Below are 24,097 nucleotides of genomic sequence, written 5' to 3'. Positions count from 1 at the left end.
ATATATATATATATATATATATATATATATATATGTGTATAAATATATATAGATACTTTGCAAAACTATTTTCCCACGAGTACTTGTACCTTCTTCATGTACAAACACCGCGAAAAAAAAACAGTAAGTAGAAACTGATGTCACCCACAACAAATTTTACGCTACTTTGTAATTATCATATTTTATTTTTACAACGACACTTTATGCTACCACATTTAGTTTATTTTGACAATGATTTGTTACTAAAACTTTACTATAAAGGATATAATTATTTAGATATTAAATAAGTTAATAGAGTAGACAAAAAAATAAAAATTGATGATTAATACAAACTAATGGTAGCGATAAGTTGTTGAGAAAAAAAATTTTTTTATGGGGATCCAACATGTTAGATTTAATTGTGATATATATTTGAAAAAAAAAGTGAATAAAAAAGTACATGAGTCATTGAAAAAGCGATAGAAAAACAAAGTATACTACTAGGTTACAAAATCACCCACGCAGAAGAAATGGTTCTGAGCTTCTTGCCTCCGGCGCAATAATTAGACGTAACAATTAGTTGTACGGTACCGAGTACGTGTATAAGCTCGAACTAAACGACGTTTTATTTTACTTTTATGTTATAATTATTAAAAATTATAATTTTATGTTTTATTGAAAAAATTAATTATTATAGTGAAAATAAAAATAAAAAATAAATTTACATTTTAAAATTCATTGAAAAATTAATTAAAATTTCTTTTAGTATTCAAAATTTTCCATCTGATCTATTGATTAAAATGAAATGAATTTAAACGTCAATGTAAATTTATTTGTTTAATTAATTACGCATATTTATATTTATAAAAATATAAAGAACGATCGGCATTTGTGTATACATTATATATATACATATGTGAGATATCAGTACATTGATAATAAATTTAAAACATTTGACGACAGTAGAGCACTACCTCTCCGCTTCGCGTTCGAGGTGTGCAATTATGGTAGTTATACACAAGTGCGATTTTATTCAATTTCATATCTCAAAAATTTTTAATTAAATTTTTTTTCTTTTGACAGATTTATGAAAAACTTATCGCAATCATCTTAAATGAATATTGTAATTAGTATTAGTAATTTACATGTCCTCATAGTTTTACAAGTCATGAAAAATTTTTTGGAGTTATTTAGCAAAATTATTCGATAAATTACTAAGAGAATTTATACCAAAATTATTAAAATTTGAAACTACGAACCAGATTTTAGAATGTACTGTAAAAAATTTGCAGGGTGAACGCGGATCAAATCCGGAGTGAATATGAAGCGGATGACTGTTTATTTATTTAATCCCCTCGGAGTGAAATTTACTCCAAGGAATTTGAATTTTGATATTAAAACTCCGAATCTGGGTGAATGCGGATTTAAATAAAATCCAGTTCACTCCAAAATTACTCCGCTGAAAATACAACTTCTCTACTTACTCCGTATGCGAAGTGATTTTTTCTAAAACTCCGAAACTTTGATTGACGGAGTGAATTCGAATTTAAATAAAGTACGTAATCACTCCGAATTCACTACTGATTTTTTACAGAGTAAAAGTAAAAATCATAATCGATGCGAATAACATTCATGAATTAGATTGAAAATTTTCATACTTTTAAACATTTAAATTTTTTAAGTGAAAATTATTAAAAATTAATTCAACTTTTTTATTTTATCATTCATTAAATTTAATAAATTTCAATAGAAATGTTAACAAATGATTGGGTAGAAGTTAATGCTTTATTTTAATTAATGAAAAAGTATAAAATAAAATTTCCATTTTAATAGTGAGATAAAAGTATCTTTGAACGCATTTTCAAAATTAATTATGTCATTGCGTATTTTACAAATTATTTTATTTTAATTTTTGAAGTGTCCAAAACTTGTCCTCAAGTGGCCAAAAACGGTACCTCTATCCTATTTCTGACTAAATTTCAAATTTTACCGGCAAATTGTTATAAAAATATTAAAACTAAGACTTACCGCTTTCATCGATTGTCTATACCAACCTCTCTATTAAAATTTAAATTTACAACCCGACGAATTTAATAAGCTTATTACGAATCAGATTTCATAATAAAACTAAACAAAATCATAATCGATGCAAATATCATTCATGAGTTCAATCAGTACAAAAAACATGTCGCGTGTAATAAAAATAAAAATTTAAAATTTAAAGCGCGTACGGTTATTTATAAAATAAAATAATTTATCGATTATCGCTTCCACATTTATGAATAATTTCCAATAAAAATATACCTCATCTACAAATAAAAGTAACGTAACTCGGCTTGCATGTCACTGAACCGTAATCGTAAGTTCGTGACAATGAAAAAGTAATTGAAAAAGTGTCAAAACATTGAATTCATGCTTCAACGAATCCAATTCTCAATTTATTCAACATGAAAAAATAACAAGTTAAATTACTCTCTTTAACGGTCAACAATTTCCCTTTTAGTTTTTTTTTAATTTAAAAAAAAAAAAATTAAAATTAAAATTAAAAAAAAAATATCAAGTTCTAAGTGCGATAGAAAAACTTTTATATACCGGAAAACTATTTTCATCTGGCAAAAAATCTCCAGGTAAATACACACTCTCCCGTCGAGATATTACATTAATAATCATAACGGATGAGAATTACATCTGAATAATATATAAGATATACAGGTATGAGAAATAATGATGATGATAAAAAAAAGTTAAATAAAAACGACGGATGTTAATGAGACGCATCATCATCGTCACTGACTCAAGTGTAACGGGTATATAAACATTTGAACGGAAATCCATTGTTACAAAGTTGATGTCTACTTCCTTTTGGACCAACGTCACATTCCTCAACAATTTTGTCTAAAAGCCCTATGATTATAGTTCGCGTTCTACTTTCCGCGTTATATCAGCACAAGAAAAATGTTTAAAACAAAAAAAAAAATGTCAAAGAGTAAAAACAAACAACAGTAGTAACAACAACAACGTTAATTACTTAAGCCCGGTAGTGTCTTTTTGTTTAAAATGTGGCCTGGGTCATAAAAATGCAAAACGTCCTCTTGACTCATGAATATTCAAATGTCACCAGTCACCAGCAAGCAAATGATCTAATGGAAAACACTTTGAATACAAACTTTTTGTTGCTATGCTGTTGAGCAAAAGAAAATTTTTTTATCATTCAAATAGTGGCAATTAACTTAAAAACTAATTATCGTAAAATAAAATAATGACATTGTGTAATTATTTATTTTATTTTATTTTATTTTATTTAACTTTATTTATTTACACGCAAATATATTAGATCACTGTTACAAGAACTTTGCAAGATTTACAGACTACAATCGTATTAATTTTATTCACTTATTTGAATAAAGTCAGTTCATTATCTACTTTTAAATTCTTCTCATATAAATTTAACTCTCACATTTATAATCGTTATTACTGCAGACTCTTCAGACTTTTTTTTTTTTTAAATATTATCATTACTATAGCAGTCGGATCTCGATGGAAATCAATAAAAAAAAACTTAATAGAACATCATCATGAAATAACATTACTATTTTAAAAAAAAAAATCTAAATTATCTCTCAAGTGTCAAATTAATTTATTGGGTTTTTTGAATTCTTCGACCTTTATTTAAATACTTTCGAGGTCGGTAATATATTTATTTTAATAAAATGAGAGAAACTGAGTGACATTTTATCTTAGTTATGATAAATAAAATAAAATAGAATAATAATAATAGTAATGTAAGAAAAATAATTCATAGGAGTGTGCAAATGGTTCGAACTTACGACTTTTTCAAATTATTCGTAAGTTTACGAATTATTCAAAAATTCTCGAATTATTTGAAAATTTTTGAATGATTAGTAAGTTTTTGAATTATTCGTAAATTTTCTAATAATTCCAGTTTTCTTTTGAACGATTTAAAATTGGAGTCTTTGATTACTTTAAAAATTAAGCTCTTCATTCAATAAAAATTGAATATTTGAAAACGGATCAAAATTTTTTCGATTTGAATAGAGTAATTTTAAAAGTTACAAATAATTCAAAAACTTTTGAATAATTCGACTTTTTCGAATTACAGTCGACTACCCGTCATAAGCCTGCCCGTTATTAGCCTCTTCCCCTCAATCGGCAGGTCCTCAGTCCAAACAGCTTCCCGACTCAACCACTTTTTTGAGTTTCGTACCAGACGTCTCGTTATAAGCCGGCGTTAAAATTTTGTAAATTCTAAACTAACAATAGGAACAAAATATCAAAATTAATGATGAACATTTACTATCGATGTTTCGCGGATAATAATTTAATCAATATTAAATAAAATATAATTTATTGTTGATAATTGTAATCATTAATTACAATTAAAGCTTCTGTAACAATTTAAACGTTTTATTGAGCATTAAGTTGATCCATAAAATTATTATTATTGCTGTAATTAATACCGTTGTAATTATAATTTTTCCATTAAAATTATTATTAGTGTAAAAAGAAAAGTATTTATTTTAGCGCTATAAGCACTAAAAAAAATCTGGATACTGACGTATGTAACAAACCGTAAATATGACGTTTGAAATCATATAAACTAAAACAGGCTTATAACAAGTAGTCGAGAACAAAACTAAACGCATGGTAGTGAGGAGATTGAAATTCCAAGAAAAATTTTCCCTACGTCCCCTAGGCTTATGACGGGTAGTAGTCGACTGTATTCAACTTTATCGAATTTTTAGAAAATTCGAATTCTTCGTCTTCTTCAAATTATTCGAAAATTCAAATCATTCGATAAAAACCTGGATTCAAGTTGATTCGATTCGAACCTGATTCGCACGACCCCAATAATTCGTTATATTGCTCATAAATCATAACTATTAAAATGGCAAGATCCACCGGCGCGCAGATGTAAATTAATAATTTAACATTAATACTTGTCACCTGATTTAAATTATTTAATAAACAATAATAATAATGCTTAAAAAAAAAAAAAAAAAACAAGCTGTCATTGTTAAAGTAATTATTTTATTTTTACATCCGACCGACTGGTTCTCTTTATTTCACATACTCTCTACAATATCTTTATAATTATATCGCTTACTTTCTCTCACATTCTCTCACATGAAAAATTTATCCATAATTATTCAATAAAAAATCACGTGTTCGTTAAACATAACAACATTATTTGACATTATTATTGTATATTCTTTATACAAATTCTACAGTCATAGAAACATAATAAAAAAAAAAGTTAATAAACGAGTCTAGTAATAAATTGTATGAAAAATTTTTAAAAAATGCCAATTAATTAAATGTTCTTAAGTTATTTTTATTCAGTATAAAAATTTGACATTTTAATTTTCTTTGCCACCTTTGATTTTCTCTGGGATTGTTATTTTTTCCTTAATTTTACTTTTTACAAAACAAGTATCTGACTTGACCATAATAATTCATTTGAAAAAATTTACACAATTTATCAAAAAATATACAAAATTTTATTAATTATAGTTTTATTTTAATCCAAAATAAAAAAAAAAAAACAAGAAACGAAAATAATTATGATCCTAAAGTTAGCAGACAATTTAAAAGTTTCAAATGTTTTTTTTCAACAAATCAATTACTAAAAAAAAAAAACCCAAAAAATGCACATATAGAAAGGTAAAAAATCTACAAGTGCAATTTTTCAAAATATTTTTTTTTTTATAATTTATCAGTTCAAAGAAATTCAAGAAATTATAAGACGTCGGCGAACTTCAAAATCATAAATAGTTACGGACGGTAAATTTTTATTCAGATCCCAATGGAAAAATTTTTTATGACGAAATTCAAATGTGAGTTTTAATAAAAACGCAAAAAAAAAAAATTAATACACTACGTAATTTAAAATACTTAATTTTGATACCAATCATTATTTAATCGTTATCAGTTTTTTCTTTCTAATTAATAATTATGGCAATCAAGAATGAAGAATAATAAAATTAATAATAACAATAAATGATAGTAAAGAAAAAAAAAACTGCTATCACGAAAACTTAAAAATATATACAGAGCAACCGTCGCGCGAAGCTCTGTCACCGATAATTTAAATCAAAAGTTATAACGAGCGTATTTTAAATAATGAAATTGTTATATTATTATAGTTTATGAGATAATATATAAAAGGCGACAAAACATCGCGCAAGGTATATTTAAATTATTTTAAATATTGTTATATAATCATGCGTACCTGATCAGCAGTTAAATTACTATTCATTTTTCTCATTTACTTCAACTTAATGTAGTCAATAATCATAGTGTCTTTCTTACAATTAATGTATATCTATATATATTTATTTATATATGTATATATATATAAAATCAATATATATACTTAAAAATTTATTATAACTTATGCTATTACCAGAGGCTCGTCATCTGAGAAGCCGCGAATCACAGGACTGTCTTCTTCATCTTAAACAAAAATAAAAAATAACAAATTAAGTTACTTTGCTGATGTACTTTTATCAGTAGCGCGTAAAGTTAACGAAAAAAAAAAAAAAAAAGTTTTGAAATAAATTAAACTATTAATTAAAGATTAAGTAACTTTTATTAGCTGCAGCATTTAATTAAACTTGGGCTCATGTAGTGAAGTAAAAGTAATAAAAAATACAATGGAAAAAAAAATAGTAAAAAATAAAAGTATTATAATTAAACAGGATCTAAATGAAAATAACTTGTGCTACCATTAGTTTATTTTAAAACCAGCTGCGCATTAATAATGTAAACCAAATATTTAATGAAAAAAAGAGAAATATAAATAATTACCAAGAGCATCTGTGGTACCCGGGAAAGTAGCTTGACCTCGTCTCGTGTCATAATGACTATTAGCAAAGAGCGTAAAATTATTAGACAGCCGCCTGTGTCTCACGAAGAAATACGCGAATCCAGCACCTAATGCGATTATCAATAAGCAGATTGGTATTGCGAATGAGAGTATGCTTGATGTATTCATTGTTCCAGGCCAGTCTGCGCCTGTAATACAAAAAAAAAAATTATTTTATACTCAAATACAAATATTTAAAAATAATAAAAAATAGGGACCGTTAATAAAATACGTTTGCACTTATGGGGGAGTGGGTGTCGGTTATTATGACAAAGGGTGAGGGGTCTAAGGAAGATCTTGCAAATTTTTCTCTGGGTTTTTTTTAAATTTTAGTTTTTTGTTACGATAGAAAGACATTAATTTCATATTCGTAGATATATAAATATTTCTATGTATATATTTCCGTCATAATGGGAGAGAGATCTATTATTTTTGACCAGGGTTGTAAAATTTCTAATGGAAAAATATTACATTAAATCGTTCTCATTAAAAAATTAAATTCAATGGCTAATGGAAATTTTCCACCATTCGAAAATTTAATTTAATGGTTAATAGAAAATTACGCCATCTAAAAATTAAATTTAATGGATAATGAAATCGCTAATGCATTACAAAAAGTAATGCATTATTTACAACCCTAGTTGTGACGCAATATTGATAGGGAGGATCGCAGAATATGTTACAGTGCAACAAAGGGAAGGGAGGAGGGGGGGGGGGGGGGGTTAAGATAAAATTTTGCGCAACGTATTTTATGAACGACACCATAGTAGATTTGATCGACATACTCAATGGGATTTGAACGCCAACAACTTCACTGACTCCACTCTGGTATCCCTCATCAGTAATCAACTTGACAGTAAACAGATACATAGAATTAACTTTAGCATCCGTAAAAACAAACGGTGGTCTATCGACATTATAAACTTTGGCAGTTGTCTCGTTAAATGATTTAGTATTTTCATTAACAAGAACTTGATAATGACGTTTAGTATCATTTTTCAAATTGTCATCATTCATTGGCTCATCCCAACTCACAGTAAATTTACCATCTTTGGCTACTACACGAATTTGATGAGGCGGAGTGAGTGGCGCTGCTTGATAAATAACCGGTTGACTTTCAATAGCACCAGTGACATTTGTCGCAACAGTTATTTTATATTTACCGCCATATTTAATACCCGCAAATGTATGTTTTATAACAGTTTCATTTGTTGGTGGCAATGTTACCGTCGACTTTTCATTGAGTGTCATCTCAATGACAGTAAGCCTGTAGATAATCGGATCGTCGATTTTATTACAGCTTGCGCTCCACGATACAATTATTGAGTCGGTTGTTTTCGGCGCTGGTGTAACACGTAATTGCTTTGGCGGCGCTTTTACATTGTAGTGCGTAGACACTGTAACAGGTTGACTCAAAGGACCGGCTCCGTAGCCATCACCGCGAACACCGACAGCAAACAGATAAGACTCACAAGCTTCAAGATTTTTAATTGACGCCGATTTATTTGTCGTGAGACTTTTGTAATCTTTAAATAGATCTTGCATATTTAGTGCATAATGAATAGCGTACTGCCACCTTATTTTTATTGCACTCTTAGGTTGATCCCAACTGAGTTTAACTGTCGTGCCATCAAGTTTCTTTGATTCAGCAGCAAGATTTGGTACTGATGGTAATGGAATACCTTTTGTCGTTGCTGTTATCATTACAATTTTACCAATGTAACTTTTCTTCATAGCATTTACTTCAAATGTGTACATAGTACCTGGTGATAAATTAGTAACAACGAAATCATTCTTTGTTGTATTTAATGTGTGGTAAGTCGGATAAGGTGGTGGTGCTCGGGGTGTTATATGGTAACCATCAACATCTTTCAATGCTGCCCATGTCAGATGAACGGTATTGTTTGTTGTTTCAATTACTTTAAGGTCTTGAATATCGTCAATATTAGCAGCGCCGTCAAATGTCAGTTCTGCTACACTAGATGGTTTAGAATCGTGGAAATGATTTTTAGCGATTACCCAAAATGAATAAACTTTACCAGCTTCAAATGGTAAATCAAATATATAAGATGTTTTTTGTAATAAAAATGGTGCTGGTGGAATCGGCGGTGTCACGTAAGCTTCGTAGCCAGTTATTATACCATTCGGATGCTGGGGTGGTCGCCAGGACAGCTCGACTCGCGTGCCATTCTTTTGAACAGCTGTGACATTCCAAGGCTCAGATGGTACTCCTTCGTTAGTTTTTACAGGCCAATATTTAAATGGCGGGTAGACAATATTCTGACCCTCCTGTCTGACATATACAGTCAGATTGTAAGACGTGTAAGGCTCGAGATTATTAAATTGATACTTATTATCGGTTATCCAATTAGTTGCATTTTTCCACTTGGCGTTGGGTTCAGTTTTAGCTATTGAGGGTAAAAATTCCAGTGTTATGTTTGATGGAATTGGTTTGTGCCAGTTAAGATACAAACTCGTGGCATTTGACAATCTGCTGTCAAATTCAAGCACCATCACTTGATATACTCTTGAGTTATTCTTTTCACAATTAATTTCATCGAAGCCATCAATACAATCGTGTTTACCATCACAGTGATACGCAAGTGGGATACATTTGTTTTCATCACACGGAAAAGAGCCAGCTGGACAGAAAGCAATTGCCGGTGAAGTCGGATGCATATTGCAGCCAACCTCGTCACTGCGGTCAGGGCAATCGACTACGCCATTGCAGATGCTTGTTAGCGGTATACAATTGCCATCTGTCCGACACATAAATTGATCAGTGCGGCAGCCTATATGTCCATGGTCACAACGTAATTCATCCTCTCCCAACTTACAATCTGGCGTTCCATCGCATATCCAAGAATCGTCAATACATTGTCTGTCGTAACACTGGAATTGATTGTCTTTGCAAACACGACCAACTTTTGGTGGTTCAGTGACGTAAGGCGACTCTGGTTCGTCGGGGAGTCCGCATCCCATTTCATCGGATCCATCACCGCAGTCATCAACGCTGTCGCATTTCCACCAATAGGGAACACACTTTGTGTTATTACATCTGAACATCCAGTCATTGCAGGTATTTGTTGGCAGGAGCGACGGTGTAGGAAGCTCAGGTGGGAGAGATGGGCAATGAGCTTCATCAGACCCATCGTGACAGTCTCTATCGCCATCGCAAACCCAGGATTTATAAATACACCGATGGGGTTCTTCTGTTGAATTGCAGGCAAATTGCCAATCGTGACATTCTTTATTCAGACAGTCCTTTTCATCAGAGCCATCTTCGCAGTCATTTTCGCCGTCACATTCCCATGTCTTTGGCACGCAGGTGTGATCCGCACACCCGATCTCGTCGGTCTTACATGTATTTGGTACCGTGCTCTTATTACAAGCTCGTTCATCTGAACCGTCACGGCAATCATCCTCACCATCACATTGCCATCTGTGAGAAATACAACGGCCATTATCGCATCTAAATTGTGTGTCAGTGCAATTCAAATAAGTACAATTGGCTTCATCTCTGCCATCATTACAATCTTTATCGAGATCACACATCCAGAATCGCGGTATACATTTATCTTCGTCGCATTCAAAGTTATTTGGACTGCACGTTGCTTTTTTACAATTGACTTCATCAGAGTTATCTCCACAGTCATTGTCACCATCGCATTTCCAAAATTCAGAAATACAAACCCCGTTGCCACAAGAGAATTGATTTGACGCGCATGTGCTGGCAACACGTGGACACGTTGAGTTGGCAAATGGTTTAATGCCACCAGGACACATGCATTTGCCTTCAGTCATTACCATACCGTCAGGACAAAGACAAACAAATCCATCGTTCGGTGCTCCAAGACACAGATGCGAGCACGTGTTATTTTCACATTTATTCGTTCCGGTTTGAACGCTGTGAGCAAATACTTTCAAGTCCATCAGACCTGACAATGTACCCAATTGAGTTGTGATACCGGCACCGTGATCTTTATCCGCGACGAAAATCATCGATTGTTTCCAGTCATCCCAATACATATTGTCTTTGAATACAGCGACGGCAAATGGATGTGAAACTCTGTCATCAGTGTTGATTACTTTTTTAAATCTCTTACCGTCATAGTCTGACGATCCTATATAATCTTCCCGTGCATCTACCCAATAAATTCTTTCGGCAATAAAATCAATACAGATACCATTTGGCCACTCGACAGTTCCTTTAGTGAACAATCGCTTAATATCAGTACCGTCCAAGTTGGCACGTGATACCGACGCATTGCCAGGAGCCCAGTCTGTCCAAAACATGTAACCCATCATAGGATGCACGGCTATGCCACGGGGTTTTTGTAAATTATTTGATCCTAAAATAGTGCGTCTCATTCTCCCAGCCATCGTAAGATCAGTTCGGATGACTTGTATCCGCATTTTCACTCCGTCCACAAAATAAAGTAACTTAGAAACCCAGTCATATGCCATTCCTTCAATCGAACTCAAGTCAGTCTCAACGAGGGTTTCAGGAACACTCGTACCATCTCCGAAGCATTGTCTTCCAATAGTATCGTTCACTATATCCGCCCAGTACAGACAATTATTTTTTACGTCGTACTCGATAGCAATTACATTCTTCAGATCGTGAACTGGCAAAATTTCCAAATTGTGAGTTCTGATGTCAATACGTGAAATATGTTCTCGCTGAGCAACCAAAAGAAATTCCTGTGGTTCGGCAATAGGACAGGGTATTTCATCAGGTTCAAATTTTTTAGCGTAACCTCCAGAGCAATCGTCATCAGGAATTTTACGGTATCCTTTAGTTCTGTTGTAAAACTCCCCAGGAAAACATAAGTCGGGTATTTTGTATGGGTCATAATGGGCCAGAGCAAGATTTTTAATGCAGTGAGAAGGATTTCCGCTTTTAATAAATCCATAGTCGCACTGATAATCCTGGAAATCACATGGACAAATTTCAAAACTCGTTGGTCTGTCGTAGTCAACGCCCGTGTAACAATTAACAGACGCGGCTCGTCGTTTGTAAACTTCTCTGCGTCCTAATATACAAGACATTCCAGGCTGATCGGAGCTTGTCGGTGACCAAAATTTAAAATCGTCCTCAGTACACTCTCTCTCAAACGCATTACGCAAATCAACTTTTATGATCAGCCATTTATGCTGTCCAGGATTAGATCCGAACATCGTAAAAACAGTCGTATTCTCACCAGGTTCTGTCATTAGACCGTAAACCCGCAGCATGTCATCATTAAACGTGTAAGTTTGCCAGGTCGTTCCTTCATCAGTCGAGTAGGATATATCCCGAGTCTCTCCACGTGTTTTGAAGTATTTAACAGCAACAAGAACCCCACCATGATCACCCATATTGAAAAAGTAGTAGTCCTTGAGTACTTGTTTCCATGTAAGACCGGCATCACGTGATACATATAAAGCCGGATGACCTTTTAAGCTTGATCCTAGTACACCTGTTGCCATTATTATACCAGGAGCAGACTTTGAACTCATTATTGACACTGAACGTGTTACAGGATATAACTGACTGAAGCGTTGGCTCAAATGCAATGACCAAGTTGGATCTGGAACATTTTTTGTCGGCGCTTTTATTTTATCCCATGTAACACCATGATCAAAAGTTATCAGCGACTCTAGGTATTCCGGTCCAACGGAATTACCTTTAAAGGTGTCTTTTATTTGCGATGCGATATAAATTCCACGTAAGCCCTCGACTTTATATAGATCAGTGAAAGCTTCCTCGGCGAGTTCATTCACCCAACTGCCTTTCCATGTGCTATTTGGGAAATGTGTGAAAATTCTTTTGAGAGATAACGTGAACCTGGCCATTGTGTGATCAACCACCTCAGAAATATAAAGATTTATCAGCGTATCAGTATGAGAAACAGCGACAAATATTCTGTTGTTTGAAACATCAGCAATGTGATATTCTTTTCTCTCCTCCTCGGTGTCGAAGTGAGCCATGACGAATGTTTGGTTCTTGAAAGAAACATACAAGTCTAGTGACTGATTTGTTTCATTTGCTGACGGGTCAACTGCTGACTTCTTGGTAGCAAACATGTAATCGCCTTTTATCTGGAAGTCTTCGACATTCTTTATAAGAACGGATCTCAAGTCACGCTTCTGGTTTTGATCAAATGTCAGATCCATCTCGACTACTGTACTGTCTTTAAATTCATCTCGGACAATAATTATTGTTTTAGGATTTATATTTGACCAGTAAAATGCTTTTACAGATTCATGAATACGCCTCCATGTTTTCCCCATGTCACTAGTCATCCACAGCATCCGCTTGGAATCAATTTTATCCAACGCCAAAAAGTAACTCGGATTATCTTCATAGAATAATATTTCACTTGGATGAAACGGTACACTGATTTTATTAATTGTTTTACCATTGTTAGTCGTTGTAAATATGACGCTATTCGCGCTATCGGCAAATACACAATAAGTATTAAATTTCGGATGATTGTAAAACTTATCAAGCGTCGCATATTCAACGGGATCTGAATTTATTTTAAATAATTCCGATTTATTTTCAAAGGTATCGCCGTAGTCGTAGCTGATGTAAACAGCACTAGGATTTAATTTTTGCGTTGGTTTATCACGTGGGCTTGTGTTATCTCTTGCCAAGCAAATTATTACATTTGATTTTTCTCCAACCCAATGGACCATAAGTTGCTGATGAGGATCATCTAAATGATTCAACTAGAAATAAAAATATATATGTAATATTTATTAGCTTTCAACTAAAATCTTATTATAATACTGAATTTAACCAGTCTAATAATTTTTTAATATTTCCAAAACGATAAATTATTGAGAAAAAATATTTTGAAAAATTGTACTTATAGTTTTTTAAATTTTCTACATGTGCATATTTTTAGTTTTTTTTTTTTTTTTTAATTAAACTGTTAAAAAAATCAGAAAATTTTTAATTGCCTGTTAAATTCAGGACCATAATTTTATTACATCTAAATTTTTTTAAATTTATTTTTCGTTTAAAAAAAAATATATATACTATGACTATTATTTCCGTGTGGTAATAAATGATAATTATTTATTTTAATTCTCGGTATATTAAAAAAAAAGAAGATAAAACAAAATTATCCGGAAGTTGATGAAAAGTATAGTATGAATTAAAATGATAATATTTATGACTCGCATTCACGATTACACAGAGTATCAGACTACACTTAATTTCATATGATATATAACATTACATCAGCATTGGGCCAGTAATATATAATAATAATAATAATAATAATAATAATAATAATAATAATAATAATAATAATAATAATAATAATAATAATAATAATAATAATAATAATAATAATAATAATAATAATAATAATAATAATAATAATCACTACCAGTATAAACCAATAAGTCAGTTAACTCTCATCTGGTTGAAAAGTGAAACCCGCCTATAGTGATTTGAGTAGCGAAAGTAAATTGATAGTCATATCATATTGATTGGCAAGATATAAATATATGAAATACATAAATTTATTAAAATTTTCTATTATTTTTAAGAGCAATTTTTATTTTTTTAAATTTTCTTTTATCAACTCTATTAAGCATTGAGTTACAATAAACTGTTTATTTATGTTCTGAATCAAATTACAAAAGATATTATAAATAATAGCATACGATATGTATATATATATTATATATGTATCATGATTCTTTTGTCCGCCTCAATACAATATTAAAAAGATTAGCGGTTGTATGTGTTCGTGTACCGTACAAAGAGCATCAGTGGTTATTTTTCTCGCTGACTAATATTATTAATTTTATTATTATTATTCATTTTATAATTAAATATTCAAATTTTTAAAATTATACCCGCAAAATAGAATGAGTGAATGTAACTGACAAGTGGGATATTTTTTAATTTTTGATTAAATAAATAAAATGTAAGTAGAATAAAAATTACAAAATGCGTATTTAGATAAATGAGATATCAGTACGCGCATTGTTTTAGATTCAATTTAGGGTCAGTTTTTCCAACCGAGTTTATTTTTATCCGAGTTTAAATTAATATTGCTAGTATATCTTATATACTAATATTACATATACAGTCGACTATCCGTCACAAGCCTGGTCTAGGGGACGTAGGGGAAATTTTTCTTGGAATTTCAATCCCTCACTGCCGTGCGTTTCGTTTTGTTCTCGACTACTCGTTATAAGTCTGTTTTATTTTATGATTTCAAACGTCATATTTACGGTTTGTTACATGCATCAGTATCCCGATTTTTCTAGTGCTTATAGCGCTAAAATAAATTTTGTTTATAGCACGACTCATGATGCGCAGCATCAGAGTGTGCTTTACGATCGAATAATTTAGAGAATTTTAAAGGCGGCTTATAACGGGATGTCTGGTACGAAACTCAAAAAAGTGGTCGAGTCGGGAAGCTGTTTGGACTCAGGACCTGTCGATTGAGGGGAAGAGGCTTATAACGGGCAGGCTTATGACGGGTAGTCGACTGTATTACACATATATTAATAATATATAGATATACCAGCAATAATAATTAAAACCCGGTTTGAAAAAACTGGCCCTTGTGTATTTATTTATTTAAAATTTATAAATTGTCTTATGTCTGCTACATTCTCACTCATTAAATAAAATTTAAATACTGGTATTTTGCAATATTTATTTAATGTCAAAAGTAACGTCGGTTAATTAACGAAATTCAAAAAATTCATCATTTCTATATATATATTACTTGCTTTCTTTTTAATATTAGATACTGTTTATTTTCAACAGCTGATTTAATATCAAGTTTAAAGATTACAGTATCGCTAAGATTTTACTGATAATATGGTAAAAAATAATCTTGACAATGTTATCAATCTGATACATAATAATATAACTAATAAATTTCAAGTTTTTAAAACAAAAACATTTATTTATTTTTTTTTTTTAAACTTAAATTAAATACCAGATAATTATATTTATTATTAAACACTAATCACGCCTGACTTTATTTTTCTTTACTCCAATTACGTCGTAATTATTCCAATTACCTAAATTTTCTTTACTATACTAAATTGGAGTATAATTGATTACTAATGATTGACGTTCATAAACGAATTAGTACTAAGCTCTGATACAATTACAAAATTAAATTAAAAATTAACAAATTTAATTTTAAATTATAGTACTTAGCAACTAATACGTATTTAAATAAATTCAAATAATTATTTTAGGGTGAATTATCTTATCTAGTGACGCTTGTATTTTACTTTGCAAAAACAATAAACGTCTCGCTGGAAAATAAACTCACAGTTTAATTATCGAAATAAACTCCAAATACTAAATTACATATTTAAAAAACGGCAAACGATAATTATAAGAACGCAAAATGAAATTTAAATAAAAAATCATTTAAAAATTCAACTTTTGTCATGTCATCATACGTTTAAAAAATACGTCGCAAAATAAACCAAGTATTTTAGTGTTTTAAAAAATAAAGTTATAAATATTTTTAAAAAATAATATACATGAGAGTAGGAATAAGTAAAATAAAAATAAATATGTTTATTTAAAAATTACCTTGGCTGTAATATTGGATGATGAATTGGATAATCCTGGCGGTGTTGAAGTTTGCGGTACATCCCGACGATTTCGTACAAAAGACATCTCATCATCATCACCAAAATCATTGTCATTTTTATTGACAATAATTGATCTTTTATTAATTGTCGGTTCATCCTCACGGTTAACATATAATGTCCTTGTGTTATGATTGTAATTTTCACCATTATTATAATTTATTAGTAAGAATAAATGTAATATAAGCGTTAACTGATAGAAACCCGATGTGACCCGGGCGGCCATCTTGTATGAACTGACTTTCTCGACTAAACTCTAAAAACTCAAGTTAGCATGTTGAATATACATGGATTGAAATATATAAACACCTCGGTGGCGCTGTCGTTTAAAATATACTCCAAACTGGAAGCTTCGCTAGTTTCTATCTCCGTCTGTACCTTTTTTTTTAAATATTTTCTTTTCGTTTTACCACCCCCAAAAAGTTATTGGCAAGCGTCATCAACGTCATCAAAAATTTTCTTACTCCATCTTCGTCATCTCCATCTTTGTTAGTCACTTAAATAAAAACAATTAATGCAATAAACAGTAAATATATGCAAGTGCATTATCATGCATGAGTTAACAATTTAGGAATACGCATTAATTTTTTGTTATTAATCATAACACAATTGAAATTGTTTTTATTAAAATTTATGAAATTTATATGAAGAACACAATTGCAAGTTCTACCAGAAGTAAATCTTTATTTAAATGGAATAATTTAATAGAAATATATTAATGGGAATGTAGCAGATATGTGACAATTTATAAATTTTAAATAAATAAATAAATAAACTGAAATAATTAAATTTGAAAAAAATGCGCGCACTGATTTTATAATTATCTAAATACGTATTTTTTAATTTTTATTTTACTTACATTTTTTTTATTTATTCAAAAATTTCCAATCGTCTGCTGCATTCACATTCATTAGAAATTTTCCATATTAGAAGACTAATATATGCGTGTTAATGTAGCAGATATGAGCCAAATTTTAAATTATAAATAAAAAAATTAAATAATTTAAAAAATATGCATACCGATTTTGAAATTCTGTAAATGCGCATTTATTTGTTTTTATTCCATTTACATTTTGTTTATTTATTTCAAGATTATAACAATTGAAGTCTACTACATTGCAATCATGTGAATGTAGCAAATATGAGACAATTTATAAATTTTAAATAAACAAATAAATAAATCAATTAAAATAATGAATTTTATAAAAATGCGCGTACTGGTTTTTCAATTATCTAAGTACGCATTTTTATATTTTCATTCTTACATTTTATTTATTTATTCAAAAATTTAAAAAATTGCCAATTGTCAGCGAAATTCACGCTCATGATTTATATATATATTTTATTCAAATGATATTTATAAGCTGATTGTTGATTGATTTCATATAATGATTATTTTTATTTTTATTTGCCATAACGATTGGATGGAGTGAAAAATTTGAATAAAAATTATGAATATATTGATCAGAAAATGATACTCTTATTATAAAAAAAAAAGTATTTAAAGAAATTGCAACTACAGCTTTTTTAATTTTCTCTATGTGCATGTTTTTAGTTTTTTTTTGCTTTGTCATTGATTTGTGGAAAAAAAAATCCAAAAATTGCTAATTGTCTCCTAACTTCAGATTTATGATCCTTGAGTACCACAGAGACAACTTTAAGATGTCTTTTAAAAGGACGACAAATTTTTTTTTGTCTTAAAGCCAAGTTTTTTTTATATAAATAAGACATACAGGCGTTAGTTCTAGGAGTCATAGAAAATTTGTGTTCCTTTTTCCGTCCCAAAAAAGTCATTTGGATTAAAAAATCGTTTAGAAGACATTTGTCATTTAATTTTTGTCGTCACTTGTGTAAAGTCTTTTAAGCAAAGATTTTTCGATGACAAATTTCTGATTGTTTTGTCAAAATTTTGATGCCTTATCGATAGATCAAAAAACAGCATCAAAACTCCTAACTCATAGACGTCACATAGCCGCGTGTTACTTGGGTTAGAAAAATCCTGAAGTTAACAGAGAACAATTTTCGAATTTTTTTTTTTCAACAAATCAATTACAAAAAAATAAAAATTTGCACATGTAGAAAATTAAAAAAACTACAAGTGAAATTTTTTTAAATACTTTTTTTTTATAATTTATCGTTTGAAAAAAAAAAGAAAAAAAAATATTAGACGTCAGCTAACTTCAGTCTTATGACAATAAACAATTCCGGATTTGTTTTTTCAACAAATTAATAAAAAAAAAAAAAGAAAAAATACATGTAGAAAATTATAAAAATCAGAAAAATTGATTTAAAAATATTACAAATGATTTAAATTGAATAATATTTCAAACTATTAAATCTTTTAAATGCAACTAGTGATAGTATTAAATTACGAATCGTTTTAAATCGTATTTTCGAGATAGAATATATATTTTATGCATACTAAAAATTATAAAGAACATTAATTATAACCGTAATTAATCTTTTATCTTAAAGTTGTTTAATATAATATTCAAATTTCTTTAAAAATAAATTCTTACCTGTTAAATGAGAGTTAAATAGTTAAAACTATTTAAAAAACTAGTAAAACTTGGTCGTCGAAATTGCTTGAATCTAAAATGAAGCTGAAATTTGTTTGCTAATGCAATTTCATAAATTGTTGGCCATTTAACTTTAAGGAAGTTGATGAGCTAAAGTTAACTTTGTTCGCAATTACTTCATGCAGTTTTATATATTTTCAAAACTTATATTAATAATTAATTTCCTTTATATTATTTTTGTCCTCATTTATTGATTTTTAAATTTAAATAAATTATTTAATGACCTACATTTATTGGCTTCAATATTTAATTAACTAAATCTAGTAATTTTAAGCAACTTAAATTTAGATTTAGTTAATTTTCATTGACATTTGTGTCACTCAAGTATGCAACTAAAAAAATTAAACGTCCTTGTAATTTTATAAATATATGTAATGTCTGTTTAATGTCACGCGCTTAAAAAAAACAACTTAATGTTTTATAAATAAATAAAAGAAAAATTCTCATTTAATAAATAAAGTCCATTGAACTACTGACCAATCATATCTTTAAATATTAACCCGCTTCTTTGTTAACTTTGCGCGGGAATAATTTAAAAAATGAGATAAGATAAAAAAAAGTTTTAAATGATAAACGATTAAAATATACCAGTGTTTTATCTGAAATGACGGCATTCAAAGTAAAATGATAAGTTAAAAAATTCGCTGAAAAATTTTTTTTATTTTATTTCATATATTATTACTATTAATATTATTATTTTTATTATTATTATTATTATTTTCTTGAAAGATGCGGGCAAGAGGGAAGACGAGTAGGAATGAGCGAGCATTTTTATAACGACAAGCTGTAGATGTAATAAAAGTATATTAGATAATGGGTTTCATTTCCTGATGGCACCAACGAGTGGCCCCTGATCCCTCTCATCAGTCCATTTAAACCTAGTCCGGCTGTTGATCACTGACCCTCGTATAAAATTATCACGACATTTTTTACTCCAACAATCTCACGATATAGATCTTTATATTTTTTCGCATATCCTGCTGTTATCTACAGTATTGACTTTAATGTTACTAAAATTTTTTTTTCAACAACCATTTATTACACAAGCTTCACATTATATCTTCTCATATATGTTATTATTATTACTATTATTATTATTTACCAAGAACTTACATTATTAATATTTATTTATAATCTAATTGTTTAATGTTAATGAAGTTTGCTTTTTATTTTAATACGAAGAATCACGTCGGGGTGTGGAGAGTAAGCTGAAGAAGAAAAATGATCTTACAATAATGAATGGTATTTAAGACACAAGCTGTAGTACTTGTTTTTTTTTTTTTTTTTTATTATTTTTATTTATGATACTATTAGTTTTTTTTAATAAATGACGTTTTCTTTCTTCGATTGATCGTTAATATTTTTAAAATAAATAATCACAAAGATAAATTCAAGTATAATAATATTAATAATTAATTAATAATACAATTGCAAAGCAAGGAATATTAATCCTCTTAATAATAAAATAAGAGAATTTTATTTATTCCTATTATCTAACTTAAAATTAATAAATTTTTACTTAGATATTTTATTTATATACACATAGATGTATATGTATATTAATTTATTGTTTTTTGACATAGCCATTGGGTTTCACCCAAAAAATCTTACAAGTGTTTTATTTTTATTTATTTATTTATGCAGTTGTTAATTTTTTTCTTCAAGCATTAGCTGTTGTGGAAAATACTACTGTTGTTTTCACTCATTAATTTAATCCAATATATTAAATCGAAATTGTAATTATTAATTGAGAAAAACAAACTGAGAAATTTAAATTTACATGAAAAAGATGAATGATACTGAAATTTCCCGGTCTAAAAAATTTTGGATTTTTTTAAAAACAATAAATTAAGGAAAAAAAAATATTCAAAAAAATTCCACCTGAAATTTTTTCAATTTTCTACATGTGCATATTTTTTTTTTTTTTTTTTTTTTTTTGCAATTTATTTGGTGAAAAAAAAATCCAAAAATTTTTCATGGTCTGGTAACCTTCGGATCATAATAAATAATGATCCTGAACTAAGCAGACAATTAAAAATTTTCGGATTTTTCATTCAAAAAAAGTAAAAAATGCACACGTAGAAAAATAAAAAATCTATAGGTACAATTTTTTTTTTATAATTTATCGTTTTGAAAAAAATCCAAAAATTATTAGACGTCGACTAACCAGAATCGTAAGAGATGAATGAAAGACGTAATTTTTGTTAATTGATAAATTTAATGGATCATTGTATTGTAAAATTTGATTAGACTCCTTAGTTCTTTTTATTTCTCTGTGTCATAAATTTTAAATAATTATGTTTATTATAATTTTTTATTCAACTTAGTAATTTTTTTACTCGCACTAGCGACACTTCTATGCACATCGGTAATTGCCACTTCATGAGGCTTAAAGATTATACATTAAAAGCTTGATAACATATTTGCACAGTTGTAGAAATAAAATTTTAAAAAGATAAACTAATTTATAATAATAATTATAGATTAATCAATTAATATATATCATTATTTTTTAACATTTACACATCCATTCTCACTTAATAATAAAAAATTTTTGTTTCTTTTTGGATATTTTTTTTCAAGGAAGGCCTTTTAAAAACGAAAAAGAGCGAACTATTTATTTCTTTTATAATTATATATTATTTATATTAATTATATTCATTAATTTTTTTTTGTATCCATTTTTATTTATCCTACTTTAATTATTTTAATATTTATATTTATATAAAAAACAGAGCGATTATTATGTCGCGTAAATTGCAAAAGGATTAAAATAATTAAAATTATAATTCGACATTAAAGCCAATTGTCTTTACACATATTGTGCATATTTAAATATATATTTTTCGTGCAATAAAAGCTTTTGTTTCTTTCAATATTGAAACGGACGTATTGCTCTAGTTTACGAGTTTTTTTTTTCTTTTGACAATTTTATATTTAAATAGAGCGCATTGTGATGTTTTAAATTTAAATTTAAAATAAAATAATGACATCTGTCAGTCATTATATGGGTATGATTAAGTCTCATTCGCTCAATGAAAATTTATTTAAATTCACGTGAAAAATAAAATAATAAGCAACAGAATTATAAATATAACAGGGTAATAATTACCGTTTAAATCGAATTAATTTTTTAATTATGTTTTTATATATAGTATGATTTACAATTTAAAAAAAATTAAAACACTACACGTCATTCCATAAATACTATAAAGAAAAAAAAAAATAACAATTCGAAACTATATAATTTTCAAGCTATTTGTCGTAAGAAATTGCAGTGTCCGATCGCATGCATCAAAGCTCGCGTGAATCACTTAGTTTTTTTTTAATTATTATTATTATAATTACTTTTCACTTTATCTTTTATAATTTAATTTATTTATAGTGTCGGTTTTGTTCGAAGACAATAATACGAAACAGTCATAAAGATCGAGAGAATCAACTAGAGCTTATGAATTTTATTTGTATATAATTTTTTTTACCTAACGATCTCGTATTGGAGGAAACTCTTTGTCATTACAATAATATTTATTTTTCTTTTAATATTTTATTTCTTTTTTCACGTAATATAACATTCTTTAAAAGTTTACTTTTTATTATTATTATTATTATTATTATTATTATTATTATTATTATTATTATTATTATTATTATTAATTATCTTCATTTATTTAATCATTATAATAAAACGATCCCAGGAGAGCGATCTTACAAAATAAATGGCAGTCATTAAAACGTAAGCTCTTTAATTAACGCATTTAAAATGAAAGAAAAGATACAATTACAATTAATAAAACTTTTATAAATATCATTCGTCAATTATATATATATAGATGTATTTTTTTAATTTTTTGTTTTTGTAAAAATAAACTAGTAAACCGACTAATATAGTCTTACGTCACTATTTTTCATAGTTGGTTAAAATTTCAGTGAAAAATTGTGCGTTTTTACTAATATATAAATACTTTTAAAGCATTTATTGCAAAATGAAGTCGTTAAGATAAATTTTAAAATAACATTTATAAAAAATTTTTAACATTAATAATTAATAATAAATATAAATCATTTAGAAAATTTTTCAAACACGAAAGAGCCAAATATATTTACTCTTTATTCTTTATCTTGTCATGCGTAAAAATTTTTTTACAAAAAAAAAAAAAAAAGAAATAAACAAAATCAATACTTTTATCGAAATCTCGCTAACCTGGGAAAGTTTGATGTTAGATTACTCTCTTCATTATGGCAATTGCAAGTCGTTTTAAAATATGTATATGCATATATATTTTAAAACGTCAAACACGACAAATTATTAATAAATATTTTAATATAAATCTGCCGTTTGCCGATATAATAAAAAAAAAAAGTCTCTGTTTAAATTAAAATCTGACAATTAAATCACTTATGACTATATATATATATAGTCGGATGTTTATATCTTATTATAATTTGTTATTAGCGTTGCTTTAACATAGTAGAGCGACGAAATAGCAGCATTATTATCATTTCATCTTGAATTGTTTTTCTTTTTGCATAATAGTCCAAACTCATTCCGGTAAATATTCTACCGCTCCAGTTTAGCTGAAAAAAAAAAAAATCAACATATTAACGGATCTATTTTAATTGTAATTATTTAAGTAGAACGTGATATAAATTATCGGATAGTCTTCAGATCTGTAAAAATAGTTAAATACCATGTAGCATTGCGTATATTAATTATATGAATGATGTCAACTCCTACAAAGCCAATACAAACTAAATAAAATTATGATAAATAATTTAAAAAAATATGGAATGATGACACACAATGATAGCTAATGATGCATGATTAAGTTATAATAATAAAATAAACTAATTAAAATAATAGATGAATTTTTTATTTTAAATTAACAGGCACCTAATAAAAATGGAGTGTTTATCAAGTGCATCAGTATGTTTCATATACCAATAATCAACCTAGAAAGATAAATAAATTATGTGTTTAATTATATTGTATTGTATTGTATTGTATGCATATAAGATT

The 24,097-nt window shown here is 28.5% G+C and overlaps 2 protein-coding genes across 12 annotated transcripts in view; both read right to left on the bottom strand.

Moving 5' to 3' along the window:
* Positions 1–2,515: 2,515 nt before the first annotated feature.
* LOC130670182 (sortilin-related receptor-like) lies at positions 2,516–16,931 on the bottom strand. The gene is made up of 5 exons (XM_057473433.1): positions 16,440–16,931; positions 7,651–13,582; positions 6,808–7,014; positions 6,404–6,453; positions 2,516–3,160 (listed from the first exon to the last, which is right to left on the bottom strand). Exons 1-5 carry the CDS (start codon positions 16,722–16,724, stop codon positions 3,101–3,103), a joined length of 6,534 nt encoding a protein of 2,177 aa, XP_057329416.1. The 5' UTR covers positions 16,725–16,931; the 3' UTR covers positions 2,516–3,100.
* A 4,343-nt stretch (positions 16,932–21,274) lies between these two features.
* The window catches only part of LOC130670179 (spectrin beta chain), a 29,542-nt gene continuing 26,719 nt past the window's right edge, over positions 21,275–24,097 (bottom strand). For all 11 annotated transcript variants that reach the window (XM_057473419.1, XM_057473421.1, XM_057473424.1 and 8 more), the window contains one exon: positions 21,275–23,655. In XM_057473419.1, the coding sequence (XP_057329402.1) occupies positions 23,652–23,655 (4 nt within the window). In that variant the 3' untranslated portion in view covers positions 21,275–23,651. The remainder of the gene's footprint in view (positions 23,656–24,097) is intronic.

The sequence above is a fragment of the Microplitis mediator genome, chromosome 6, assembly GCF_029852145.1.
Source record: "Microplitis mediator isolate UGA2020A chromosome 6, iyMicMedi2.1, whole genome shotgun sequence".
NCBI lineage: Eukaryota > Metazoa > Arthropoda > Insecta > Hymenoptera > Braconidae > Microplitis > Microplitis mediator.
This window is presented reverse-complemented; position numbering and strand designations above follow the sequence as displayed.

Coding starts and splice junctions, on each gene's coding strand:
- LOC130670182 (XM_057473433.1), bottom strand. CDS start 16,724: ATGGCCGCCCGGGTCACATCGGGTTTCTATCAGTTAACGCTTATATTA. Junction 6,454..6,807: donor GGGTACCACAGATGCTCTTG/GTAATTATTTAT, acceptor TTTTTGTTTAAG/ATGAAGAAGACAGTCCTGTG. Junction 3,161..6,403: donor TCTCAGATGACGAGCCTCTG/GTAATAGCATAA, acceptor TTTGCTCAACAG/CATAGCAACAAAAAGTTTGT.